General features: G+C 50.4%; 8 protein-coding genes across 8 annotated transcripts; 2 read left to right on the forward strand and 6 right to left on the reverse strand.

The window, feature by feature from the left end:
* Positions 1-149: 149 nt before the first annotated feature.
* On the reverse strand, positions 150-2,957 carry N7458_008601 (Sin1 family protein; the record flags this gene model as incomplete). Its single annotated transcript, XM_056911983.1, has 2 exons — positions 150-2,730; positions 2,851-2,957. The coding sequence occupies 2 exons, from the start codon at positions 2,955-2,957 to the stop codon at positions 150-152; spliced, it is 2,688 nt and encodes an 895-aa protein (XP_056764809.1).
* A 1,055-nt stretch (positions 2,958-4,012) lies between these two features.
* On the reverse strand, positions 4,013-5,319 carry N7458_008602 (glycoside hydrolase family 28 protein; the record flags this gene model as incomplete). The annotated part of the gene is made up of 4 exons (XM_056911984.1): positions 4,013-4,341; positions 4,399-4,528; positions 4,582-5,004; positions 5,059-5,319. 4 exons carry the CDS (start codon positions 5,317-5,319, stop codon positions 4,013-4,015), a joined length of 1,143 nt encoding a protein of 380 aa, XP_056764810.1.
* A 3,011-nt stretch (positions 5,320-8,330) lies between these two features.
* On the forward strand, positions 8,331-10,170 carry N7458_008603 (uncharacterized protein; the record flags this gene model as incomplete). The annotated part of the gene is made up of 3 exons (XM_056911985.1): positions 8,331-8,503; positions 8,569-9,791; positions 9,851-10,170. The coding sequence occupies 3 exons, from the start codon at positions 8,331-8,333 to the stop codon at positions 10,168-10,170; spliced, it is 1,716 nt and encodes a 571-aa protein (XP_056764811.1).
* A 293-nt stretch (positions 10,171-10,463) lies between these two features.
* N7458_008604 (replication factor C subunit 1) lies at positions 10,464-13,876 on the reverse strand (the record flags this gene model as incomplete). The annotated part of the gene is made up of 4 exons (XM_056911986.1): positions 10,464-11,071; positions 11,135-13,458; positions 13,529-13,644; positions 13,799-13,876. The coding sequence occupies 4 exons, from the start codon at positions 13,874-13,876 to the stop codon at positions 10,464-10,466; spliced, it is 3,126 nt and encodes a 1,041-aa protein (XP_056764812.1).
* Positions 13,877-14,159: 283 nt separating this feature from the next.
* On the forward strand, positions 14,160-14,979 carry N7458_008605 (mitochondrial 54S ribosomal protein uL16m; the record flags this gene model as incomplete). The annotated part of the gene is made up of 3 exons (XM_056911987.1): positions 14,160-14,217; positions 14,281-14,745; positions 14,807-14,979. 3 exons carry the CDS (start codon positions 14,160-14,162, stop codon positions 14,977-14,979), a joined length of 696 nt encoding a protein of 231 aa, XP_056764813.1.
* A 64-nt stretch (positions 14,980-15,043) lies between these two features.
* On the reverse strand, positions 15,044-15,635 carry N7458_008606 (uncharacterized protein; the record flags this gene model as incomplete). The annotated part of the gene is made up of 4 exons (XM_056911988.1): positions 15,044-15,135; positions 15,258-15,398; positions 15,462-15,520; positions 15,586-15,635. 4 exons carry the CDS (start codon positions 15,633-15,635, stop codon positions 15,044-15,046), a joined length of 342 nt encoding a protein of 113 aa, XP_056764814.1.
* A 542-nt stretch (positions 15,636-16,177) lies between these two features.
* On the reverse strand, positions 16,178-17,543 carry N7458_008607 (replication factor C subunit 5; the record flags this gene model as incomplete). Its single annotated transcript, XM_056911989.1, has 6 exons — positions 16,178-16,205; positions 16,259-16,314; positions 16,377-16,475; positions 16,536-16,704; positions 16,769-17,391; positions 17,457-17,543. 6 exons carry the CDS (start codon positions 17,541-17,543, stop codon positions 16,178-16,180), a joined length of 1,062 nt encoding a protein of 353 aa, XP_056764815.1.
* Positions 17,544-17,971: 428 nt separating this feature from the next.
* Positions 17,972-21,197, reverse strand: N7458_008608 (cytochrome c oxidase assembly protein; the record flags this gene model as incomplete). Its single annotated transcript, XM_056911990.1, has 9 exons — positions 17,972-18,018; positions 18,069-18,510; positions 18,577-18,646; positions 18,706-18,770; positions 18,802-18,909; positions 19,386-19,496; positions 19,646-20,821; positions 20,934-21,069; positions 21,136-21,197. The coding sequence occupies 9 exons, from the start codon at positions 21,195-21,197 to the stop codon at positions 17,972-17,974; spliced, it is 2,217 nt and encodes a 738-aa protein (XP_056764816.1).
* Between the last annotated feature and the right edge of the window lie 1,238 nt (positions 21,198-22,435).

A 22,435-nucleotide genomic window follows, 5' to 3' on the forward strand; every position in this document is an offset into this window, starting at 1 on the left:
TTCACATCCTTATGGATGCCTATCAATTGCAACGCGAATAGATACAAATACCAAGTCAAAAACCACCACCATTCCGGATAGTGGAGCTATTGAACCAATTCAAATAAGAAACCCGTCTTAAATCACAAACCAAAGCGATCACCAGAAGATCAAGTGCGATATTGCTGCATGTTCTTCTTAATCTCATCAACAATCTCAATCGCCTCCAACGCGTTACGCGCTTCAAAGTCGTAGCGCTTCTGTTCCGTAGCATCGTTGCCACGGAGAACAACCACCCGGAAACTCTTCGGGTGTCTGCGGCTGACTTTGGAGCCAACCACTTCGTTGAAGTTGATCGAGCGCGTTTTGGCGTTAGAGACGGTCTTTCCAGTTTCCCCGGGCATGATATGCATATAGTCGTTGTCAAAGGTCAGAATGCGATGGTTGGTGGCGGTGAATGACATGGGTTGCTTGCGGAAGACATGGTAGCGGCGGTAGTATCCACCGATGAGGTCTTGTTTCTGCGAGGACGAGGGCAAGTTGCTCTTCTTCCCCTTCTTGACTGCTGCTGGATTATTACTATCCACCATCAAGGGTGCATTCGGTGAAGAGCTGCCTGGTGAGCCACCCGTGGCAAGAGGGCCCACGCCAAATCGGCGACGAACAAGGTCCAGCTCAGTGATGTTCCCTAATGCCTCGACGGTACGGTCCAGAGGTGCGATCGTATTTGATCCCATCACCTTGAGAAGATAATTTCCTTTGTCCAGGCCCCAGCGTTTGCACACAGAGTCCAGAATCTCTGCTATGTAACTGTCGGAGGAAGTATTCATGGTCATGACATGAGCAGAAGCTTCCAGGTTGATGAACCGGATTTTCAGCGTTTTGGAGACACCAAGTCGAGGAGTGGCGTGGGAAACTGGGACTACCGGCCGATCTGCGGGAGTCAATGTGTTATCGTTGAGGGCAGATGAGAATGGCTGGCCCAGGATGGGATTCACACGGCCCCCAATCGTCTTAGTTGCCGGAACAGGCTGGGCGGGGATGGCTGCTGGAACGGCAAGGTTCATCTGTTGATCGATTTCGTCGGGCTCGATGTATTGGCTATACTTGGGGTATAATCGTTCGTTCTCTTCAAACTCCGCCTTAGAGGCCTCCACCAAGGCAAATTCGTCGTAGGGTTTGCCCCGTGAGCGTCCGCGTGCTTTTGCTGCTTGGTTGTTGTTTGAAGTAAAGTCCGTCATGGGGAGGTTTCGGCTAAGTGCTGGGAAGTCGTACTCAACCTCTCCATCGTCGACCATACGAAGAGCCCATCGATTCACAGTCAACTTTTTGCGATCAATAGAGGGCTCGCGCGAGTCATCAGAGTATTTCCAGAGAGCAAGGCCAATCGTCTCCGCGACTGTAATCGGAGCAGGATGCGAAGAAAGCTTAGATTCTCGTATGACAGGCAAGTCCATGGGCTCCTCGGGGTCTGATGAAAATGGGGCGTAGATCTTCAGATAGAGTGGATCGTCCAGGCCTCGCCCATTAAGAACCATAAACTTCTCAACTGGGTTACTCGGTGCACGTTTACGGGACTTGAGTTGTTTCGTCAACAAGCTGACTGGCTGGATTGTGCTGATAGGCCGTGGAGGTGGGAGTTCTTGGAACTCTGGGCCTGGAGTTTTGGATTTTCGCGGTGACGCATTGGCACTTGGTCCGGTTCCACTGGGTAGTTTGTGCATTAGGACCATTGGTGAGGATGAATCCAAGGGGCCGGTCATGCCGACCCCCGTTAAGAGCAGTGACCCGGAACCAGCGGTGGCGTCAAATTCAGAGGAAAGAGCAGATCCAACGGACTCGGCGCCTGAGTCTTCATCTTGCTCATGCAGGTCTTCGAGCATGATACTATCAGCTCCTCGACTGCCTGTTCTCTCGCGTCGCCTCCGAGGACGCTCGACCACTTGATCTGTGGTGGAAAATTGAACCTGTCCAGGCCTGTATCCATGTGTTTCAATCTCGTTGTCAGTAGACAAATCACTGCTTGTAGTGGTGTCTCTCCGTGGCCTTTGCTCTTTACTTGGCATCGTTGTGCCTAGCGATCCTGTCCGATAATGGCCCGTCACCGTTTGCGTTGAGGGGGAGGTTATCATAACCTCCGGTCGTTCACGCTGTTCAGCCGAGCGGATGGGTGAGGAACCAGCACGATCTCGCCGCACGGGCATCTTGGAAAACTTGATCTGGTCGACAGCACTGTATCCTGTCAGAATGTCGCCGCACACCGCTTGGAACGAGATGGCCCACCTTTGCATGTTATCCCCGTCTTCGTCGCTGTCATCACTCAAATCACTGCTGTCGTCGTCCATTTCTTCGACCTGTCGCTGAGCCTCGGGATGGCGATCCCGCCTGCCCTTCTTCTTTCCAATTCGTCCAGGATGGCGTCGCCCTATCATATCCATATGACTTTTACCAGTCACCATGCCTCCCTCATCGTCCTCGCCGTCCTCAAGGCCGAGGCCTTGTAGTTCGCTTCTTGCAGCATTCGCATCTCGTACAGCTAGCCGGTAGTATTCCGAGGAGACGGCAGCTGTGGTTGGAATGGGAGGGGAGTGGGTGCGTTTCACGTGGGCGTTGTTTGTTGATGCAGTGGACCAGCCGGCAGCGCGGAATCCGGGAGTATTGAGGACAGAATTGTTGACATTGATCAAGCGATCTCCAATTCCATCTTTGATCGTGGAGAGGTAGGTCGAGCGTAATTGCCAGATGGTGAAGCTAGGCCTCGGTTAGTCCGCTGTGGTCGCGGGACCAAGAAAAGGGATGGGTAGCATTCTCGCCTTCACTTACTCTTCATTATTGAGAAGAGACATATTCGCTGTCTCATATGTCGCTCACCTCTCCCTGGGCGCCAAATGGCCACGCTGCGCGGGGGTGGGGATCGCGTGGTGGTCGTGGTTGTTCCCGGTCAACGAGGGTGAGATCCGCAAGCTCTGACAGCGCATTCGCAAGGAGATGCAGGCTGTAAAGGGCGGATATGGGTCTTTGAAGAAGCACAAGAGTTAGTGTGGCTTAAGCAGGTCCAGCCTGGATCGTAAGGAAAGTAACGCGCAAGCCAAGCAGTCAACAGAGCGGCGCAGGGTGTGGAGGGTCGGAGGTTGATCAGTGGCGGTTCTCTCCGCAGATCACTTCCCCGCCCGCACCGCTTCCCCCATGAACCTTGGCGGCCCTCTATCGTGTCTATACGTTTGAGTATTATGAGATATCTTGCACTGGGCTTGGTAACGATTATCTCTGAATATTTCGAGCAAAATAAGCATTGTCCCGTGGCTCGTCTTAGTAGCGATCAAGCTGGACTCAATATACTGTATCAAGAAACTGTATCCACGGATATGTTGACAGGAGGTTTGCAGACCACACTCATTCTAGAAGCATATCATAAGTTTAGAACCGATCCTCCTTTATGTCAGTTGGACAATTGGAACCCCAGCCCAATAGGATATAGGGGGCACAAAGCGTTCAAGAGCGCCCCGCTACGGCCTTGCTTTATGGTATTAATTACTTATAGATAAGTCATGTTTATATGACTGCGTTGCCAGGATGGGCTGAATAAGCGACTATACCTCAAGAGAGCTCAATGATAATGACGGCGAAAATCGCCGTTACGCAGAGGAAGCCAGGAAAGCAGGACAGGAACGATCATCAATCTCTACCCAGAGAAACCTCTAAGGGACAGGAAGAAGAAGAAGACGGGAGATGGCCTATATAGGCCATCGAACAAAGCAATCTAGAAGAAACAGAAGGAAGAAACCAGAAGACCCTCTGCATCCTGCAAGCATCAACATCCTGCAAGCAAGAGCAAACGCTGGTCCTACAGCCAAACGCTGGCCCAGGCCAAGTGAGGGAGGAATCTCCATAAGATAAGAATAAAATTCAGATTGGTGTCTACTATACATAGATTCTAACTTATCATACAAAACCCAGTAGGACTGCCACCGCATGCAACTAGATGCCACGCGCTGCTTGATGACATGGCTCACCCACACATTCTCTCTACCCTTTAGCACTTGGCATTGCCGGGAATATTCTTGCACTTGGAGCTGGTCTTTCCACCAGTGACACTAACGCTGTTCCAGGTCCAGCCGGAACAAGCTCCCGAGGCACACAGGATGTAGACGTTGGTCGCGCTGCTGTCAACTGTTCCCTTGACGTTGCTCAGGGTCAGACCGGTGATGGGAACACCGTTAGTGGGAGTGCCAGTAGGGCTGCCATTCTTGTAGTCCTGCTCAATCACGATACCGTAATTGGAGATGCCAGAGAGAGTGATATCCTTGTAGGTGACGCCCTTGACCGAGCCAGTCGTGCCGTAGACAGTCTTCACACGGACACCTGGAAGATTCAGAAATTAGCGCGGATGATCAATGTTTTGAAGTCGGTTATACTTACCATTCTGTGAGTTCTTGATGCTGCAGTTCTCAATATTGACCTTCTCAACAGCGTTATCAGACCGTCCACCGACAGAGCCGATCGAGATACCGTGACCTCCAGTGCACTGGGCTCCGGTGAAGGAGATATCCTAGATAACATCAGCGCATATTCTGGACTATCGTTCCGCTATGACATGCGTACTGTGCCCGAGTTAACTGCCAAGCAGTCATCCTGGTTGTGGACAACAGGGTTGGTGATGTAGACACCAGTACTGGAGCCGACATCGAAAGCATCGGTATTGTGGCCTCCCTTGCTGTCGCCATCAGCATTATCAACAGTAATTCCGTCCAGAGTAAGACCGTTGGCTCCATTGATGCTGAAGACCTGAACAGGGGAGTTCTTGATTGTGATGTTCTCGATCTTGGAGTTGATCATCTTGTGGGCATAGAAGAACTTGGGCTTGGTCTTGCCGCCGTTTGTTCCCGTTCCATCCCACCAGCGAGCACCATCTCCATTGAGGACGGAACCAGAGGCTCCCTTGACAGTGATGTCAGTTCCAGAGACGGAAACCAGGGGGCCGGACCATTCCTTGTAGCCGAAGGTGGTCTCTCCTTCGAAGATGACCTAGAAAATCGCTTAGTGGGAAGTTTTTATGTCCTGATAGAATAAACTTCGTACTGTGGTTCCCTTCTTCAACCCGGTCAGATCAAGAGTGGTGCCAGCGGGAACAGCCACAGAAGACAAGACAATGGTTGAGCAGGAGGTCTTCCACTTGATCGCGGAAGCTGCACCCTTGGCACCGGAGAAGGTGCAAGTGGAAGCGCGCTCCTCGAGAGTGGACGTAGCAATCACATCGAGTTCGGGAACGGTGTCGGGAATTGCTTGGACCGCAGCAGCGCTAAGCAGGCCAACGAGGGCAAGTTTTAAGCTAGAGATCATGTTGGAAGGGTCGGTTTTCAATCGAGAGCCTGATGGTTTTGATGAACTCTCGGACAAAGGCGAGATAGGCGTGCTTTTATACTCATGTATCTACTTTGAAAAGAACGAATCGAATTAGAACTAGATCAGGGACTTTTCAATATGCAGGAAAATTGCTTGACTAGGGTGGATATACTGAACAGGCAGCAATCACTCCATGCAATCTAATGTTTGGGTTCTTGCCCCTCCAGATAGGACCCTGTTTCACCAGTGGGCTAGGCATGAATCCTGCAGAGGATGGTAGCTTGTATAAAATGAATGTGACTATGGAACGGACGTTCTCATTGGTGGAAGTTTTACTATAATGGCCTCCTACCACGATAACTAGGGGCAGAGTACCGTTTTGGGTATGGACCCGGCGCGGAGTGGATGCGCAAACGGTGTTTCCGCCGGCGCATCTTCGGGCAATCATCGAATATCACCAGCTATGCTTTAAAAGGCAAGTTGAAGAAAAATGCCGGGAATATCTAGAAAGTGGGTTCAAAAGACATTCAGAAAGACTTCTAGAAAGTGGGTTCAAAAGACATTCAGAAAGACTTGTTGAAAATGTAAAGTTGAAGCATAGTTAGATGATTTTTTTCCTTAGTCTCTGCTGGTTTCAGACTTTTGAACTGCCACTGTATATAGAGTGTCCTAGCTCGGTCCGAACCCATGACGCTTGACACGTTGCTTGACTTCAAGTTCTCGACTAGTATTGATCAACCGAGGTAATGACTCGCAAAATGATCGGCCTTTTGTCCTAAGAATGACGATGTCAACCGTAGGAGCTAAAGTTACATTACGCGAGGCGACTGTTTTTACCTAAGCGCAATCTATATCTTATCTCGTTTGAACAAGGCAACAATAACATACCATTTTGAAGCCGAGGAGAGCGCTCTGTTTATTTTTGTTTGAGAGAAGTTGTAAGAACTACCTGGATACGTGCACTAGGTAGGTATAGTCATTCAGGACAAATCAAGATAGACTGCTATGAAAACTCCAACACCTAGTCGCTACCTGTCTCGCAGACATTGCTCAAATCAATATAATCGCCGACGCCTTCTCCTACTTTTGACCAACGTCATATAGCTAGTCGTATGGACTAATAATATAGATCTGGCTCTTTAGTGCTCTGTCTACTCTCAATTCCCACCGGTACTACTTTCTCTACTTCCTTGTTGTTGGACTTCCGACGGGACGACATCCTAGCCTGTCATTTTCCTACCTCAAATCCACCGTTTATGTACGGACCCCAATATAATTCATAGTATCAGGAGAGCATATTGGGCAATATTAATCATATGGCCATTGGACTAGGAGGAACCCAATACTTTGTAGAACCCCCATGCTCTTTCAGGAAGAAAACCAGTCGCTCTTCCCAAGCTTGTGCGAGAGCGCTTCCGAAACCTCATGCTTTGCTATTTCAAGTCCGAAGGATCTTGTAGCTGGATTGAGAATCTGGTATCAAAATTTGATCCCGAATGCTAGTAGATTATCGGGAGAGAGATGTCTATTCAGTAATCCAGAGGTCTGAGATTCAGAGTATTCCTCTTAAGCAGATATATAGCGCGAGTACAAAACATACGTTAAGTCTTTTATAGACCCTTGTGTCTATTCGCTGTTCTCAGGGGTATGAACATCGTCTTAAGCTTGAACCGACAACACCGGCGAATTAGTAGTGCCAAGCTAGTAAATGAAGTCAATTCCACCGAACTAGTCCACAATTATATCGGAAAACAAGGCTAGTTCTGCTACAGTACAAGCACGGAGAGAAGACCGAACACATAGTTGTGCTGCAAGCGAACAGGCTTTTTTTAGATGTTTATACCACACCTTCTTATTCGTAACACATGGAGAGACCAAGCTCCTAAACGACCTCGACAGCCCTACCATCGAATGCAAAGGAACAAAAGCCGGTGGCAGCAGTGGGATTCTGATGCACCCGAAGTAAGTGGACCCGACACTGAAGGATAATGGTGATTAGACTGTGTGCGAAGGGTTGACCCAACGTCCGCTATTGATATGCTCGGAACATGTCGGCGCCATCCGGAAAAGATGAAGTATTCACAATTGGTCGCGCTTGTGGTAATTTAGGACTGCACGTATTCTATAGTAGAGAAATGCTGTGTTCGGTTTTTAATTCCGAAGGTTTGATGTTAGAAACTTTGATTTCTATATGTTCTCTTATGGTCAATAAAAAGACTGATCCTAGTTCCGAGGTAGAAGACAGCTCGTCAACTATGAAACGTGGAATAGGACAACGGTAAGTATGCCTCTTGGAAAGTGACTGGCTGAAGGAACCTCCACAAATAGCTTGGCTTGCCCTGTATCGATCAAATCTCCAGGACTCGGCTTAACTCCTATCGGGCAGATGGTCAAACAAGGAAGCTGGTCCTCTCTCTTCGGTCCACACTGGTTGACTTCGTTCCTATGAAGCTCTTCCAAAGCCTATTTATTAGAGTAGCGTACATCTGGGCTGTATAGCCGCCTCAATCGGAAAGTTTGATTGGACAGTTTCAGCCACGGCCTTTTCTGTCCACGCGTCGGCATCGGTCCTCCACTTGCTCGAAACAGCACATCGACAAGGGACTCGGGGGCGACGATGATCACTTGGTCATGGAACGATTATCCTGCAGCAAGCAGGTGTCTATCACGGCAATTTTTGAGCTCAACCATCTTGATCTCCACAAAAGCCGCTTTGGATAAATGGTGACTTCTATTACGCTCAATTTGAGGGCGAAAAAGAAGCTGGAGTGGTCACATCCCGTCAACCGGGACTCGCGATTGGCCCAACCAGCCCAGGGCGACGAATCTATCCTCATCCATGCTCCGGGATGTGGGCCTCACTCAACTACCCCAGACTTACGTGGGGCCCCGCATGACTGACGGTCTCGAGAAGCTCCTGCGTGCATCGCAGCATGTATATAACGCAAAGCTGCACCGTCCTTGAGTGATGGTTTCCTGCTAGTCTCCACCCAAGACCATCCTCGACCATGACGGACACCCAAGTTAGAGAACGTCGACCAGTCGGCGGGGCTGGATTCGATGAGAAAACTGGCAACGCCCATGTGAAGACACTGGGCCATCTGCGTCTGCGAGATGCTGAAACAAACGAGGTCATTCTCGTTCCAACCCCGTCGTCGGATCCAAAAGATCCTCTCAATTGGTAATTGACCCCCTGTTCATATCATCGCTGCTCTTTACATGCTTTTGTTTCTTATACATTACCAGGCCGCGATGGTTCAAACTATACACCGCAGTGGCTGTCTGCTTTGCTATGATTCTGTGCAATTTCCTCGCCGCCGGTCCGACTCTAGCCATCCTCCAGACGGCGCAAGACTTCTTCCCCAATTGGAAAGAAACCGGAATGGCCAGCCCTATCGCCAAAACCGCGTACTTCTTCAATTGTACTGCGCTCTTCCAGGGTCTGGGTAATCTGGTTTGGATGCCACTCATTAACAAGTACGGCCGTCGCCCAGTATACGTGACTGCGTTTACTCTATACACGATTACTGCGATCTGGTGTGCGGTTGGAAAAGGATATGCCAACTTCCTTGTCGCTAGAATTTTCATGGGCATTGCTGCCGGTGCTGGAGAGTGTCTAGCACCTGTGACCATTGCCGACGTGTTTTTCTTGCATGAGCGTGGAGCAATCACTGCGTATGTCTCCTTCAGCCTATATCTTAACCGGTCATTCACTCACCTCTTCCCTAGGTTATACAATGCCTCACTGAATCTAGGCGTTGCTAGTGGTGCCATCATTGATGGCTTCATTGTCAAGTACCATCCCTGGCGGTACATTTACTACGTGGCTATCGCCTTGATCGGGAGCGTCACGCTCATTGTGTACGCCACTTTCCCCGAGACGGCGTATATCAGGAATATCGCACCCGACGGCACGGTCACCACCCTGACTTCTTCAGGGCAGCGTATCTGTCGCAGCACTAAGGGTGAAGAAGCAGGTACTTCTTCAGTTCATGAGGTAGCCCCGGTGGAGCGCAGTGCCGGATTCATTCAGGGCCTCAAGTTATACCACGGTAAATATACCCATGAATCTCTTTGGCATATGACAATTCGCCCCGTGGGACTTTTGATTCTGCCCCCTGTCCTCTGGGCGACACTAGTCATGTCAGTCACTATTGGATTCATCACCGCCATCACCTCGAACGTGGCTTCAGCGTTCAACACTGCCTATGGGTTCGAAGCATGGCAATCAGGTCTTTGCTTCTTCTCGGCCGTCATTGGGTGCTTCTTCGGTATTATCCTTGGTGGTAATTTCTCCGATTGGGTCGCTGATTTCTTCACTCGGCGCAATGGTGGTATTCGAGAGCCCGAGATGCGACTCCCAGCTATCATGATCGGTGCCATTACCGGACCGCTTGCCTTAGCTTTATACGGCTGTGGCATCAAGTGGCAGATGCATTGGATCGTTCCTACCTTAGGTATTGGATTGAGTAAGTTCTGTCTCTAGGAAAGGTCACGTAGATAAAGTCCATCTCTAACGTTGTTATAGTCAACTTCACTATCACTCAAGCGACGAATGTATCTCTCGTGTATACAATTGACAGCTATCGCCCTATTGCGGGAGAGATTGTCGTCACTCAGCTCGCCTTCAAGTCTGCCTTTGGTTTCCTGCTGGGCTTCTACACTAACCCGTGGGTGGACACGCATGGATACAATGTGGCCTACGGCGAGATGGCAGCGATCTGCGGCGGCGTTCTTATCTGTTGGATTCCGTTGTTCATCTGGGGAAAGAAGATCCGTGAGAAGACTCTTAGCTGGCGAGTCATGAGCTGGGTCCGTTGGAACGATGATCGTGAGGTTGGAGAGTGATTCTATCCGCGCTGCAGTGGTCATTCGAAGTATCACGTTTTGTCAATTAAATAATCTGTGGGATATTTCCCTTTGGACAATACATAATCGATAATATCCGTATCGTTGTATTCAGACGTGACGATCTTGGAGACCGAACCCCTAGAATTCCTATGGCATGTGATGGATATGCACCTAAAGTCAGGTTTTCCCAGGCAAGTCATCTTATTCGTAATAATTTGGACCGGAAGCTTTGCAATCATCAGAGAAAAAGGCTGCAACATAAGAAGGTATTATAGTACAAAACATGCATCCTAAGCCTTGGCCTTGGCCTTGGTTTTGCGGCCCTTCTTCGGCTTCTCTTCGCTATCATCGATAAAACCATCATCATCCGTCGCAGCAGCCTTCTTTCCCTTCTTCCCTTTGGCTGCAGCAGCCTTCTTCTTGGGTACGCTGACATATTTGTCCTTCTTCAAATCCAGCTCCTCCTCATCGTCACCCTTGACCTCATCGACGACCTCTCCTTCATCCGATTCTTCAACGATATCTTCCACATCAGGCCTCTCCTTGGATTCTTTCTTTGGCGCAATGACATTGCTCGCCTTCATGAATGGAAGTGGATGAGAGCGTGAATTATAAAGACGCGTGAATGTGGCCTTTGTCTGGGTCTCCAGCTTGACATTTGACTGGTCCATCGGCCCAAGTCCAAGCTCCACCATCGCGTCAAAGTCATCACGCGTCAAGAAATATGCATCCATGAAGTCAATGACCTCGTCCACAGTCTCCTTGCCCTCATCCCTGAGGCGCTTGACAGTCTTGTCCCAGATCAAGGGCATATATTGTTGACGAATCTCGTCACGATTGCCTGAAGTACGGAGACGCGTGTGCCCTTGGATCTCCTTGACAAAACGTGTCAGCTTGCCTGGAAGGAATGAAAGTTAGTCAAGTCACCCATAACAAGCTCCAAATGGAGGTTTAATCGTACCTTGTTTGCTGTTCTGGCCAAGCCAACTGGTAAATTGTGGCCTGTCGTTCATATTACCATATATGAAACTCGCCGGCCGTACAAAGCTGAAGATAGCGTGCGTCGGCATCAGACTCCATTGCTGCTGTGTCCCATGAATCATACGGTCCACAAGATCTCCATCACTGATACTCGATGCTGCATTGTCAATCAGTTCGAGTACCTTCAGTTTCTTCTCCTTTTCGTCCTCGTATCTATTTGCAAGAGTGGGGGTTGTTCGCAGGTAGTTCTCCTGGAGCATGAGATAGCTAAACTCGTGATCGTTGAAGTAAAGTTCAGTCTTGTCGTTGAGTGTCGACGTAGAGCTTTTTGCGAACGTTTGCGCATTGAGAATTTTGCTGGTGATATCCCATGGCTTGAGTATGATATGCTTCTCCCACGCCTTAGCCATTTGTTTGCCTTTGTCGTGATCCATGGCTGACTGATCTTCCATGGTTGATATGTCCAGTTTCATGGCAGACAACATGTTGATGATTTGCCGAATATCAGAATGGGAGCCTTCAACCAGAGCCTCCAGCACAGATGGGGGGAGCTTCATCTTCTCACGGAAGCAAATAGTTGAAAGTCTGGCACGGAGTTGGTCTATCGACGGACGTCTAAACGGAACGTCGAGGGTAATATGGTCGAAGGGCTTCATCTTGGGCAACCGCCGCTCGTTGCAAATAAGAATGATTGGGATATTGGTCTTTTTGACGATGGCTGCGACTGCACCAACACCTCCACGGTCACCAGCTGACATACCATCGACTTCATCCATGATCAGGACTAGGTTCCGCTTCTCGCTTTGAACATTTTTTCCCTCTCCGGCAAAGTACCCTTGCAAAGATGTCGTGTCGAGGACACCCAAAGTGCCATTTTCAACAAGTTTCTTGCTTCTGGTATCACTGGCGTTGGTTTCGACAATATCATAGCCTTCCAGCTTCGCCAAAAGGTGTGCAGCTGTAGTCTTACCAATTCCCGGTGGGCCATGAATCATAACAGCACGATACACGCCCAAGCCTTCCGGTCCAGCCTTTTTGAAATTCGCTTTGGCACTCTTGTGCCAGTTTCGCAGCCAGCTTTGGATTTTTTCAACGGCACCTTTGTTACCGCAGATCATGTTGATTGAGGTGGGCGCATACTTAGTCGTCCAAAGTTGATCATCAACCGGCGGGCCCTGAGATGCAAGCGGAGTTGGGCCATTCTGTTGAGCCTTGGCCCTGGACTTGGCTTGTTCCACCTCCTTTCGCTTTTCCTCCGCCTCGATTTCGGCTGCCATCTTCAAGACCTTTGCTTCCTCCACTTTCTGCTTAGCGGCGAACTTTTCGGCAGCTTGACCAGAGCCGCCATTCGCGGGCAGCCGCCGGATCAACTCGAAGAGGCCATCCTCATTGATGGTTTTGAGGTTGAACTTTTGAATAGTCTCCAGTTTCTTTGGGCCAGCATCACTGCCGAGGACAACATAACTGGTCTTGGAGCTGGGGGCTCCAGTGACTTTGCCACCATACTTCTTCACCAATTCCTGTCCCTCCTCACGACCCAGAGTCTCGAGAATTCCAGTAAACACAAACACGAGGCCTGCTAGGCAGTTTTCGGCACCGACAGGCATTTCTTTTGTGCCAGCAGTCGGAGGAGTGCGAGAACGCTGTGCACCAAACTGCCACTTCTTGGTCTCTCCAGTCTTGGCAGGTGGTGATGGTGGCCTAATGGTAGGGATGCTGTCAAAGATCGCCTGGATATCAGGGTTCTCCGGCTCTGGTTCTTTTTTCTTGGGCGTGGACTTTGCTTTCTTGGCAGCAGGAGAGGCGGATGGCTTCGCTCGAGATGCTGGCTTTTTCTTCGGTTCTTGGTAGTCACCGTCTTCATCTTCGTCAATGAGAGCCTCTGACTTTCGCTTTCGACCAGTCTTAGCGGGTTTGGGGATAGTCTTGGGCAGATCCTCCATGACCGCATCATCTTCTTCATCAAGAATTGAGGGCTTGTTTTGTGACCTCCTAGATGCTGCAGTTGCCGGTTTGACTTCTAGCACCTCAAAATCGTCGTCGTCACTGTCGGCAGCAACATAGTCATCATCCTTTTTCTTGCTGTATTGGCCTGCAAAGATATCATCTCCACCAAGACCCTCGTCATCGTCAACAACCGTTTTGGTCTTCTTCGTAGCTTCCCGTGCGGTGGTTCGAGAGGACTTCACAGGGCCTTCATCGGTCTTCGACTCAGTTGTGGCTTTGGAAGGCCGGCCTCGCTTCTTGCTAGAAGCAAAATAGTCCGAGCTAGTTGTAGGTTCGCCCTTCGGTTCCTCGCGTTTCCTATTTCAACGCAGTATTCGTCAGACAAATGAAAGTTGAAGTAGCTCCAAGTGACAGGCAATCAACTCACGGTTGACTTTTCGGTTTTGTTTTAGGTGTTGGCGCTTTCACGGGGGTGACATCTTCGTCGTCATCGCTATCGTCCACCACTTTTCTGCTTCCTATTGATCTCATTAGAACTGGATACTGTAAGGGACAAAATACCGGCCCGTACGTCGTTTCCGTGCAGTGGAAGGATCCTTCATGGTGTAATCCCAGGTTAGCGAGCTGGACAAGATTATAAAACCAGAAAGGCAGAGACGAAGACAATGTAGATCCCATGTAGGATATTCGGGCTTACCTCTTTTGCGGGCTTGGGAGCAGTGCTCGAAGCCTGTGCTGGCTTGCCTCCGAAGAAGCTCCGAATATCAGACGGCATCCTGGCTCAATTATCGAGATAATTTGCCAAGGACAGAGACAGAGCACGAAGACAATTGAGAGTGAAAGAAGCTCCTGCCGCCTAGTGAGGCAACACTGCGTGACGCGCTGGACACGAGCGGGAGACGTGACTGCTGACTAAGGAACACGTTGGGCACGTGCACAGTACTTAGACCCGATCGGGCTTAGTGCATTTGTGGAACTCGGACATCGAAAAGTGTCGTTGCCCTGCGTAAAGCAACCACAGTCGCTCGTTGCATCCTTGGTCGCCTTCCCCGGTCACAATGGGTCCTCAGATGAAGATGCTCGCGGGGCCTCTGTCGGCCTGCACCCGGCCAACATGTACGACCAATCTCTCTCCAAGCCAATGGTGGTCACGCCGCCAAACTGACATTTGCGAAACAGGCCTGTCGGGATCGCTAGCTACCTTCTCACTGGCACGATGCTTCTCTACCACATCACCCGCCCTGGACTGGCTGACTCCAAAGTTTGCCGAGAAATCGAAGTCCCCCAAGGGTCGCCCGCACGTCGCTACGGGCGGATCGACTCGCGGAACAACAGTGGTGTGGGGAGACTTTGGGCTTCGCATGAAGGACCACGACCGCCGGATGCCGGCTTCGGCTCTCAAGATTGCAGAGGAAACCATCAAGAGGCGGCTACGTGGTATGAACTACAAGTTGTACAAGCGCGTTAGCGCCAACGTTGGTGTCTACACCAAGGGTAATGAGCAGCGTATGGGTAAGGGTAAGGGTAAATTCGACTACTGGACGGTTCGGTTGCCCGTTAGCCGAGTCGTTTTCGAGTTGAAGGGAGATCTGCACGAAAAGGTTGCCCGGGAGGCATTCAGATTGGCTGGCCACAAGTTGCCGGGTATGTCATTGATTTTGCTTCGCAATCTTGGTCTGGCATTCTCCATACTAATTCTAGCCAGGTCTCTGGGAATTCGTCAAGAAGGATGATCCGCCCGTTGTTGGAATCACCAAACTCGGTAATGGTGTGACCCTCGAATCCCTCAAACGCCCACGCAGAAACCCTCCCCTGGGAACCAACGACCTCGAGAACCCGCCCCAGACTACTTCCTCCAGCCCTACCTCCTCTCAATAAACCGCCACGTCTTCTCTCATGACCTACGCGTCATCTCTCTCCTTGCCGATATCGCCGTGCCAAATTAAGCCCCGACGCCGGAGCCAGGCCCATACCCCTGCTCTCTTCTGGTTCTCGCGGCTCCTGCATCGACTGGGTTGTCGGATTTCCGATTTTCTGTACATTATCTGTCAGCTTTGTGCACATCATACTTGAATTGTTAAGCACCATATTTGGGGTTAGATGCCTTTGTCGTTATATTAGGAGTTTAGACCGAAGGATACATGACTGTCATTTACCTTTGTTCAAGCCTTCCGCGCCTTGTCCCATTCCTAGCTTTTGTGCCATAGCATATTCTTCTCCATTTGCTCCGTTCGCTCCGCCATTTTCGCCCGAGTCGAAGGTGGTCTTCATTTCACTCCTGGTATGCGGCTGGCCTCCTGCAGCCGATTGTTAGCTATCCCAAACCTCACTCGTGTAAGGTATTTAAAGGCCTCATTTACCACCCAGCTGCCCGGTCTGCTTTTCCGGCGGTTGAGTAAACTCGCGAATGGATTCATATCTAGTCACAAAGAGTGTTAATATCGGTTCATCATGAACTGGAGCTCTATGCTCGGGTTCTAATACTGTGTGCTCTCGCCACCGGGCTCCATATCAACTAGCCTAGGATCGGACATTAGGATCAAATTTTGAGAAAATCGAGTTTAGTATTGAGATGCGCGAAAGGGTAGTCTTGATGAAGGGTAAAAAGAATATCGCATTCGAGGTGACATCTAAATGTATTCTTGGAACCTGGGCCAGTGACGATATGCGATGACGTAGGTCCAACAATCGACTCGGGTTCAACCCCAAATGTAATGAGATAACTGCCGATCCTTGACGGAAATAAATACGAGTCTCGAGTTGATATCCCGTGTCGTCAGTTTTCTACATATACACGAAGTACAGCAGAACCGGCGTGAAAACCTGAATCTTCAATGCATAGCTCCAATGAAGAGACAAAAACGCCAGAATCCGTCTCGAAAATGCCACGATGCGCCAGAGGAAAATTTAAGAATAATAAAGATAGGAAGTGAGTACCAAGATATCCAGAAACAGTCGAATACTGCGCAACTGCTGAAATCCAGGAGCTGGACTGTGCCGCGAAATGAGCCTGGCCGCATAGTGTACAATCATCATTCATCGATTGGTTTGTCTCGAAACCATTGTCCCTGAACAATCACTCGAAGTCCATGCCCATGGTCCAGCTATAATGATGTCAATGGATGTGTATTCAATGAATCGCTTGGGATGGACTAACCTCTCGTAGATGCGCATGAACTTGGCCACAAAGGCCTCGAGGTGGAAAATCACTTTCTGTAATGGCACATATATCAGCACACACATCCAGACCTTCCCAAGAAAATATGATAACTTACACTGCCGAGCTTGATCCGATGCTCGTAAAAGGCAGACCATTTAATCACATCCGGCTTAAGCACATCGTCAACTTGTGACACCAGCATAAAGGTCAATGTCTAGAATGAAGCACGGTCAATCACGCATCCGAAGGATCCATTCAGGATAGGGAAACATACCTTGAGGATGGTAGTCGGTGGAATGCAGTGCGTCAAGAGATCATAGAGCCGTGCGCGCACTTGCAAAAGCTGGGCTGGTGTTCGAGTCTTTACTATTTCATCCGCTGTGACCGAGAGAAGCGCCTCCCAATCTGGAGGCGGAATTGGAGTGCTGTCTGTCACTTTTTCACTGTTGTTGCATGTCTGTTAGAGCTTGAAACGCCTCTGCTGGTAACAATTGACGAGCCACTTACTTCTGCGCATAGATAGACTCGAACATGAGCAATGCCCGGCGCAGATTCCGACCACTCTCCTTCGCAATTCTCTTATTCAGACCATCAGCCTCAGTCCACCCCTCCCTCTTAGCGGCGACTCGAAGTGCCGAACAGATGTCGTTTTCAGTTGGTGCCGCTACCCTGACCAGCAGGGTACGTGAGCGAATGGGAGCAATGATGTTGGAGGTGCTGTTGGCCAGGAGAATCAATCGCAGATTCGGGCTGTACTTTTCCATCGTGCGTCTCAGCGCGGCTTGTGCGTCACGAGTGAGGTGGTCGGCTTCATTGATTACAACGACTTTAAACCGTTGCTTCGCGGATAAATCGACCTGTTGTGTCTGAGCGACTTCCTTTAGTAATTCTTGGATAACTACGCGATCGTAGTTTCCAACGTCGGCAGGAGTGATTTCGAGGTGGTAGACGGAGGAGACAATGTTGAATTCGAGTTTGCGGTTGCTGCTAGTTTGGAAGACTCGCGCATCGATCTTAATTTTCTCGACACCGGGGCCGTATAGTTCTTTGAGGGTCGCAATGATGCGTGTCTTTTTGCCAGCGCCAGATGGCCCGTAGACCAGCAAGTGAGGAAAGTCTCCGCTCTGAGCCTGTAATCGAAGGAAAGTTAGGTGACAAAGTACTGGCTTGGTTGGAAGCAGATGTTTGGCCTTACCAAGGAACGGAGGCGATCAGATAGCTCGGGATGGTATGTGAGAGCATCAAGCGTCCGAGGACGCAGCTTGTCAACGAGCAAAGCCATAGTGCACTGTGATCGTAGACGTGATCGTTGGACGTTCTTGAAGAGGGCTTTGAGAAAATGCGAGATTGGGGAAACGCGTCGGGAGCGCGCCTAATTAATCAGTGGTCCGTGCACGCTCCTCAAGGAACCAGCAGCTTTGCTTTGAGAAGCACTATGGTATTTAGAGACATAAATCATTACAGTGTTTTAAATATCAATTTGGTCTATATATGTACAGCTTGATATTTCTAACAGATTTTGTGGGCCACAGCCTGCCCCAAGAGGTATTGTACAGTCACAATTGTTGTGGAGATGAGAGATTGCAGTGAGGTCTCCGCTAGGATTGAGTCGGAGCCCTACTAGGGGGGTATATGACTTTTGATCATGTATCAGCTGGCCTAAGCCAGATGTTGTCCAATGGTACAAGCTGCCTCTTCAAGGAAGTTGCCTCAGGACTGAATAGGCTTCAGAACACCATTGTCATCATATTTCGCTTCTACTTTGGGTCAGCACAGTCGCGAAAGATTGAGAACAAAGTCCACTTACTGAAAAATGTATAAGATAATGTGATCGTATCGATGCCCTTCATATTCGGGTCCGTCGCGAAATCGGGATCAATGTAGAAGAAGACAGGCATATCCACCGACTCGCCCGCATTCAGCTTCTGCTCCTCGAAACAGAAACACTGGATCTTGCTAAAGTATGGCGCCACCTGGCCCGGGGTGACACTATACGTTGCGACTCCAATGATATCCTGGGGGCCCTTGTTGGTTGCCGTGTAGAAAGCCAAGGCCGTCTCGCCAGGCAGCACTCGCACCTCCCGTTGTTGCGGCGTGAACTTCCAGGGAAGAACATCAGACACGGATCCGTTGAAGGTAATGCGAAGACGTCGGGAGTCGGTCACTGGGGTCACTCGTGAGGCTGTGTCGCCGTCGCCGACTCGATGGGTAAGGATTGGCTGGCCGCCCCAGCCGGTCTGCTGGCAGATCTATTTTCATATGTCAGTTGAGTCTCTTTTTTGCAATTGCTAATTGCCAGGAAGAGTAAGGCGCACCATTTTGTACAGAGGAACGGAGCCATAGGCAAGTGCGACGGTTCCGAGGATCATGCTGATTGTATAGTACCTGTTCAGATGTGTCAGTATACGTTCCATTGACATGGTCCTCGAGCGAATAATACTCACATCGTAGAGGTATTGCGCTGTTGCGACTGCGGTGTGTTGAAGGGTGCCGCGGAGGCATGCTGTTTCTGGTGTAGGAATGAATTCCTTGAAAAGTACCTCTTCTCTGCCTCGAGAATACCCTTCCGTAGATAAATTGAGCGTTGAGGAATGCTCCCAGATAGTGTACAGCGCCCCCATGAGGGGACCATTCTGGAAATCATTGTTCTGAGATCTGTGGAGGAATCGGACCACCTCAAATCCCGGCGATTGAAGGCATCCGCAACCTTGCACGTGACACACTTGTCTTATCGATAAGGCCGGGATCTGCATCGACGCCCATTGTAAGATCTAGTGACTCGCTGGATACTCGCCAGTCTTCCCTTTGAGATATTGAGATGTTGAGATTAATACCATCTGTGTCGCCATTCGATTTACCCGGACCGCTCATCTCTAGCTCAAGTAAACAAGGACATACGCAATATTACCACACGGGATCATGAGAGTGCCGAATATATTGTATAGAGACCAGAAGTATGGATCACATTATTTTGAGAAATGCATATTAAATAGAGGTTGGTCGAGAGACCCTCCACAGAACAGCCTCCGTTTGCGTCTGTTCGAAGGAGCGCGAAGGTAATACTAGTTATACAAAATGCTGAATGAAAACCCACCACCGCCTCCTGCCAAGTCTAGTTCAATACACTTGTCGCAATGCGGCCGAAAACACCTCGTACTGAACTCGGCCTTTCCCGAAGAGTTGTGAGGAGGATCGCGGCGCTGATCGCAAATGCAATGCGCTCGCGGTGTTGATACTGAAAAGGAAGAAAAACGCATTAGCACTCGTGACAGTTGAAGCGCCTGCAACCGACCATGCCCTCCTTCTCTCCTCAGGGTCGAAAGACGGTCTTGGGCCACGGGAGCGTTACACAGGCCGAGTGGGCAAGAGGAGGCTGGAACATACCTTTTTTTCATACAATCGAGGCAACACGGTGGCTGCAGCCCGGGGTGCCACAAATAGCGCCAACTCCTGTCTCTTCCGTGCTTGCTCAACCAACACACTCCATCCACACATGAGACATCCTGCTCCCACACAGAGACCAGAGTCCCACATCAACGGCGTGACTGTCTTTTGATCGAAGACCTTCGGTCCGATCCGTGTCCGGGCCAAACAGACAGAGTAGTAGAAGAGACTGACAAAGGTCGCAAGGAAGGCAGATGACTGGGCCCCCTCGGAGAGTGCCCGGCGTAATACGGCCGGATCCCTCATTTTTCGCAGGCGTAGAACGATCTGGAGTGGAATGTACGTCGCACAGGCAATCTTGAAGGTCCTGGCAAAGCGGGAAAGCGCGTGTACCTCACAATTAGGGCCGCAGCCCATGTGCACCATTTCGCAGGGAATTGGGATTGTTTTCGAGGGATCGCCCCATTCCTCAGGCCAGCCATAGTCTCTGCACATGGATTCCATGAGGGGCGCTTGGCCAGTGTCCTTCCCGTATACAAAGGTCCCGCGACGCGCGCGACGGAGGGCCTCGATCAGCCGTGTGTCCACTTTGGCAACTTCCCCGATCCATTTCTCGTATGTTCGGGGTAATCTCTCGGGGAGATAGAACCATGCCCACATGACCACCGCTGCACTCATTGCAAAGACTCCGGCGTCAGCGAGACCAGGAGCGTAGGATTCTACGATGGTCCAGCGGTTCTGGGCCTTGCGATGGCGAGCCCAACGGCTCCACGCCATGCAGGCTATCACGTCCACAGCTCTCGTGACGGTGAATATTGTGAGATCCATCGTCCGCCCGACCAATTGAGGGTGTGGACGCTCAAGGGCATTGGCCGGCTGCTTGCCAGAGTCATCTTGGCCCGACGAGAGCCTTCTGGCTTTGAACTCTTCTCGTGAGATGGTCCGGTTCCTGTTCAAAAGGTCGAAACTGACCCATGCTGAAAGAAAAGCAGTGACGAATCGAACAAGTCGGTTCACCCGTTGGGAAATTCGGATGTCACCTTGAGCTAGGCTGGTTGTGATCGATGCGTAGATTCGATATAGTACTACTGGGAACAAAGTTGATCCACCAACGAGAGTTGCGCAGAACGTTGGGAAGCTGTTGACCCGTAGAGGCCCTGCGAGAACGCGAGCAAGCTGTAGGTCTCAGGGTCAGCCTGTGCTGTTCGGGGCAGCCACATATCGGCAGCCATTTGAGCATGTGGGAGGACGGTGACATCATCTCAAGCACCCAATGTCCACAACTGACCTCTTGAACACATTGTCTGAAAGACCAGTCCTGACTTCTCAATCGTCGGACATAGGTAACGAGTTTTGGTGTGATCGATGACAAATACCCCAAGGCATAGGCACGCAAGATGCTACAGATCGTGGGCCGATTAGCGCTGGATTCGCCCTGACATTGAATACGACACGGCCGGTAGACTCGGCAGAAGGTCGGTAGAACTTACGGCTTCAAGACCCGGACTCGAAAGTGCTTGTCACGGAAACTTAGCCGGACTGCAGGTTCCATCGCGCCGGTAACCTCCTTAAGCAGATCCGTGGGGAGGTTGAATAAGCATCACACTTGGGAGATGCGACTAATCGGCGATTCCCAGGACTACGTCCGGGACAATTAGAGGGTGGGACAGTAAAGAGCTAGCCCAATCACAGCTCTCCTCGCTCTTCCCCCTACAATGATGACAGCCCAGACAAGGCGTTGTCACAGGGACTAGCAAATTGCAGGCGTCCAACAAGTTGGGTTGTATTTTTGGACAGGATTGAGGGGAAGCAACCCTGACAGCTGCACGATCGATTTTTGCGTCTCACCTCTGATCAACCGTGGATCTGTGTAACGGGGGAAGCTTATGTAGGGGGGTAATGTAAGAGGGTCGAATGGGGTTGGACCTCGGTTCCTGAAGGGGAAGTAAGTGCCCGCCGAGACCAACGAGCTGTTAGGACGTGTTCAGGGGCACGACAAGGACTGTAGTCGTGGCCGATCATCCGTCGAAGCAATTTGCAGACGTTGGTTGATGCGGGGCTCTGGCTGAACAAGGCCCGGGGGGTGGTTAGCCAAGGGCCAGACAGGGGAATGATCGAATCCTGGCGGACGCCATTAAATCCCCGAGATTCAGTCAAAACTGCAAAGAAACAAGGCTGGGGGAGAGAAGATCCACAGCACAGACCTCAGAGGCGTGTAGACCAACGGCGTAGTGGGGTGTGGATTGAGACGGATGGGATCTTGGGACGTGACCAAAATGAGTGAAGGCGCCGAGTAAGTTTACCTGGCACCCTTCGAACCTGTGAATTCTCAAGCAGGAAGAAGAATGGGGTACTCCACGTTGACCCGAGTCGGACTGGTCAAGTTCTCCGCGATGCCGAGTTTCTCAGGGCCTCGGGGCGGCTCCCCTGGAGTTTAGACGGCAGGCGGTACGGGACTGGTACCAGGCTGGTAGCTTGTACCGCTGCCAACCGCCCGCAAAGTACTGCCAAAGTACCCAGTTGTGCCCGCCAGCGCGGCTGTAATTTCAAGGTAATTCTGGTATTGCCGTTACGTCACGCGACCTGCGAGAAAGAAAAAATTCACATGTGATCGAGGGTCACTCCGCCGATGCGAATGTGGATGGCGATGAGGAAACACTAAACTACCCCAGTTTTGAGCATCTCCTTTCTCGTTTCTCCTCCTCTGTCGTTTGACACCCTCTTGGGCTCATTGAAATTCCATTCCATAACAGCTATTCGTTATCCTTCCCTCATATTCCTCGCATTTCG

This window comes from Penicillium daleae (genome assembly GCF_028827525.1).
Source record: "Penicillium daleae strain IBT 16125 chromosome Unknown utg000007l_segment0_segment0, whole genome shotgun sequence".
Taxonomy (NCBI): domain Eukaryota; kingdom Fungi; phylum Ascomycota; class Eurotiomycetes; order Eurotiales; family Aspergillaceae; genus Penicillium; species Penicillium daleae.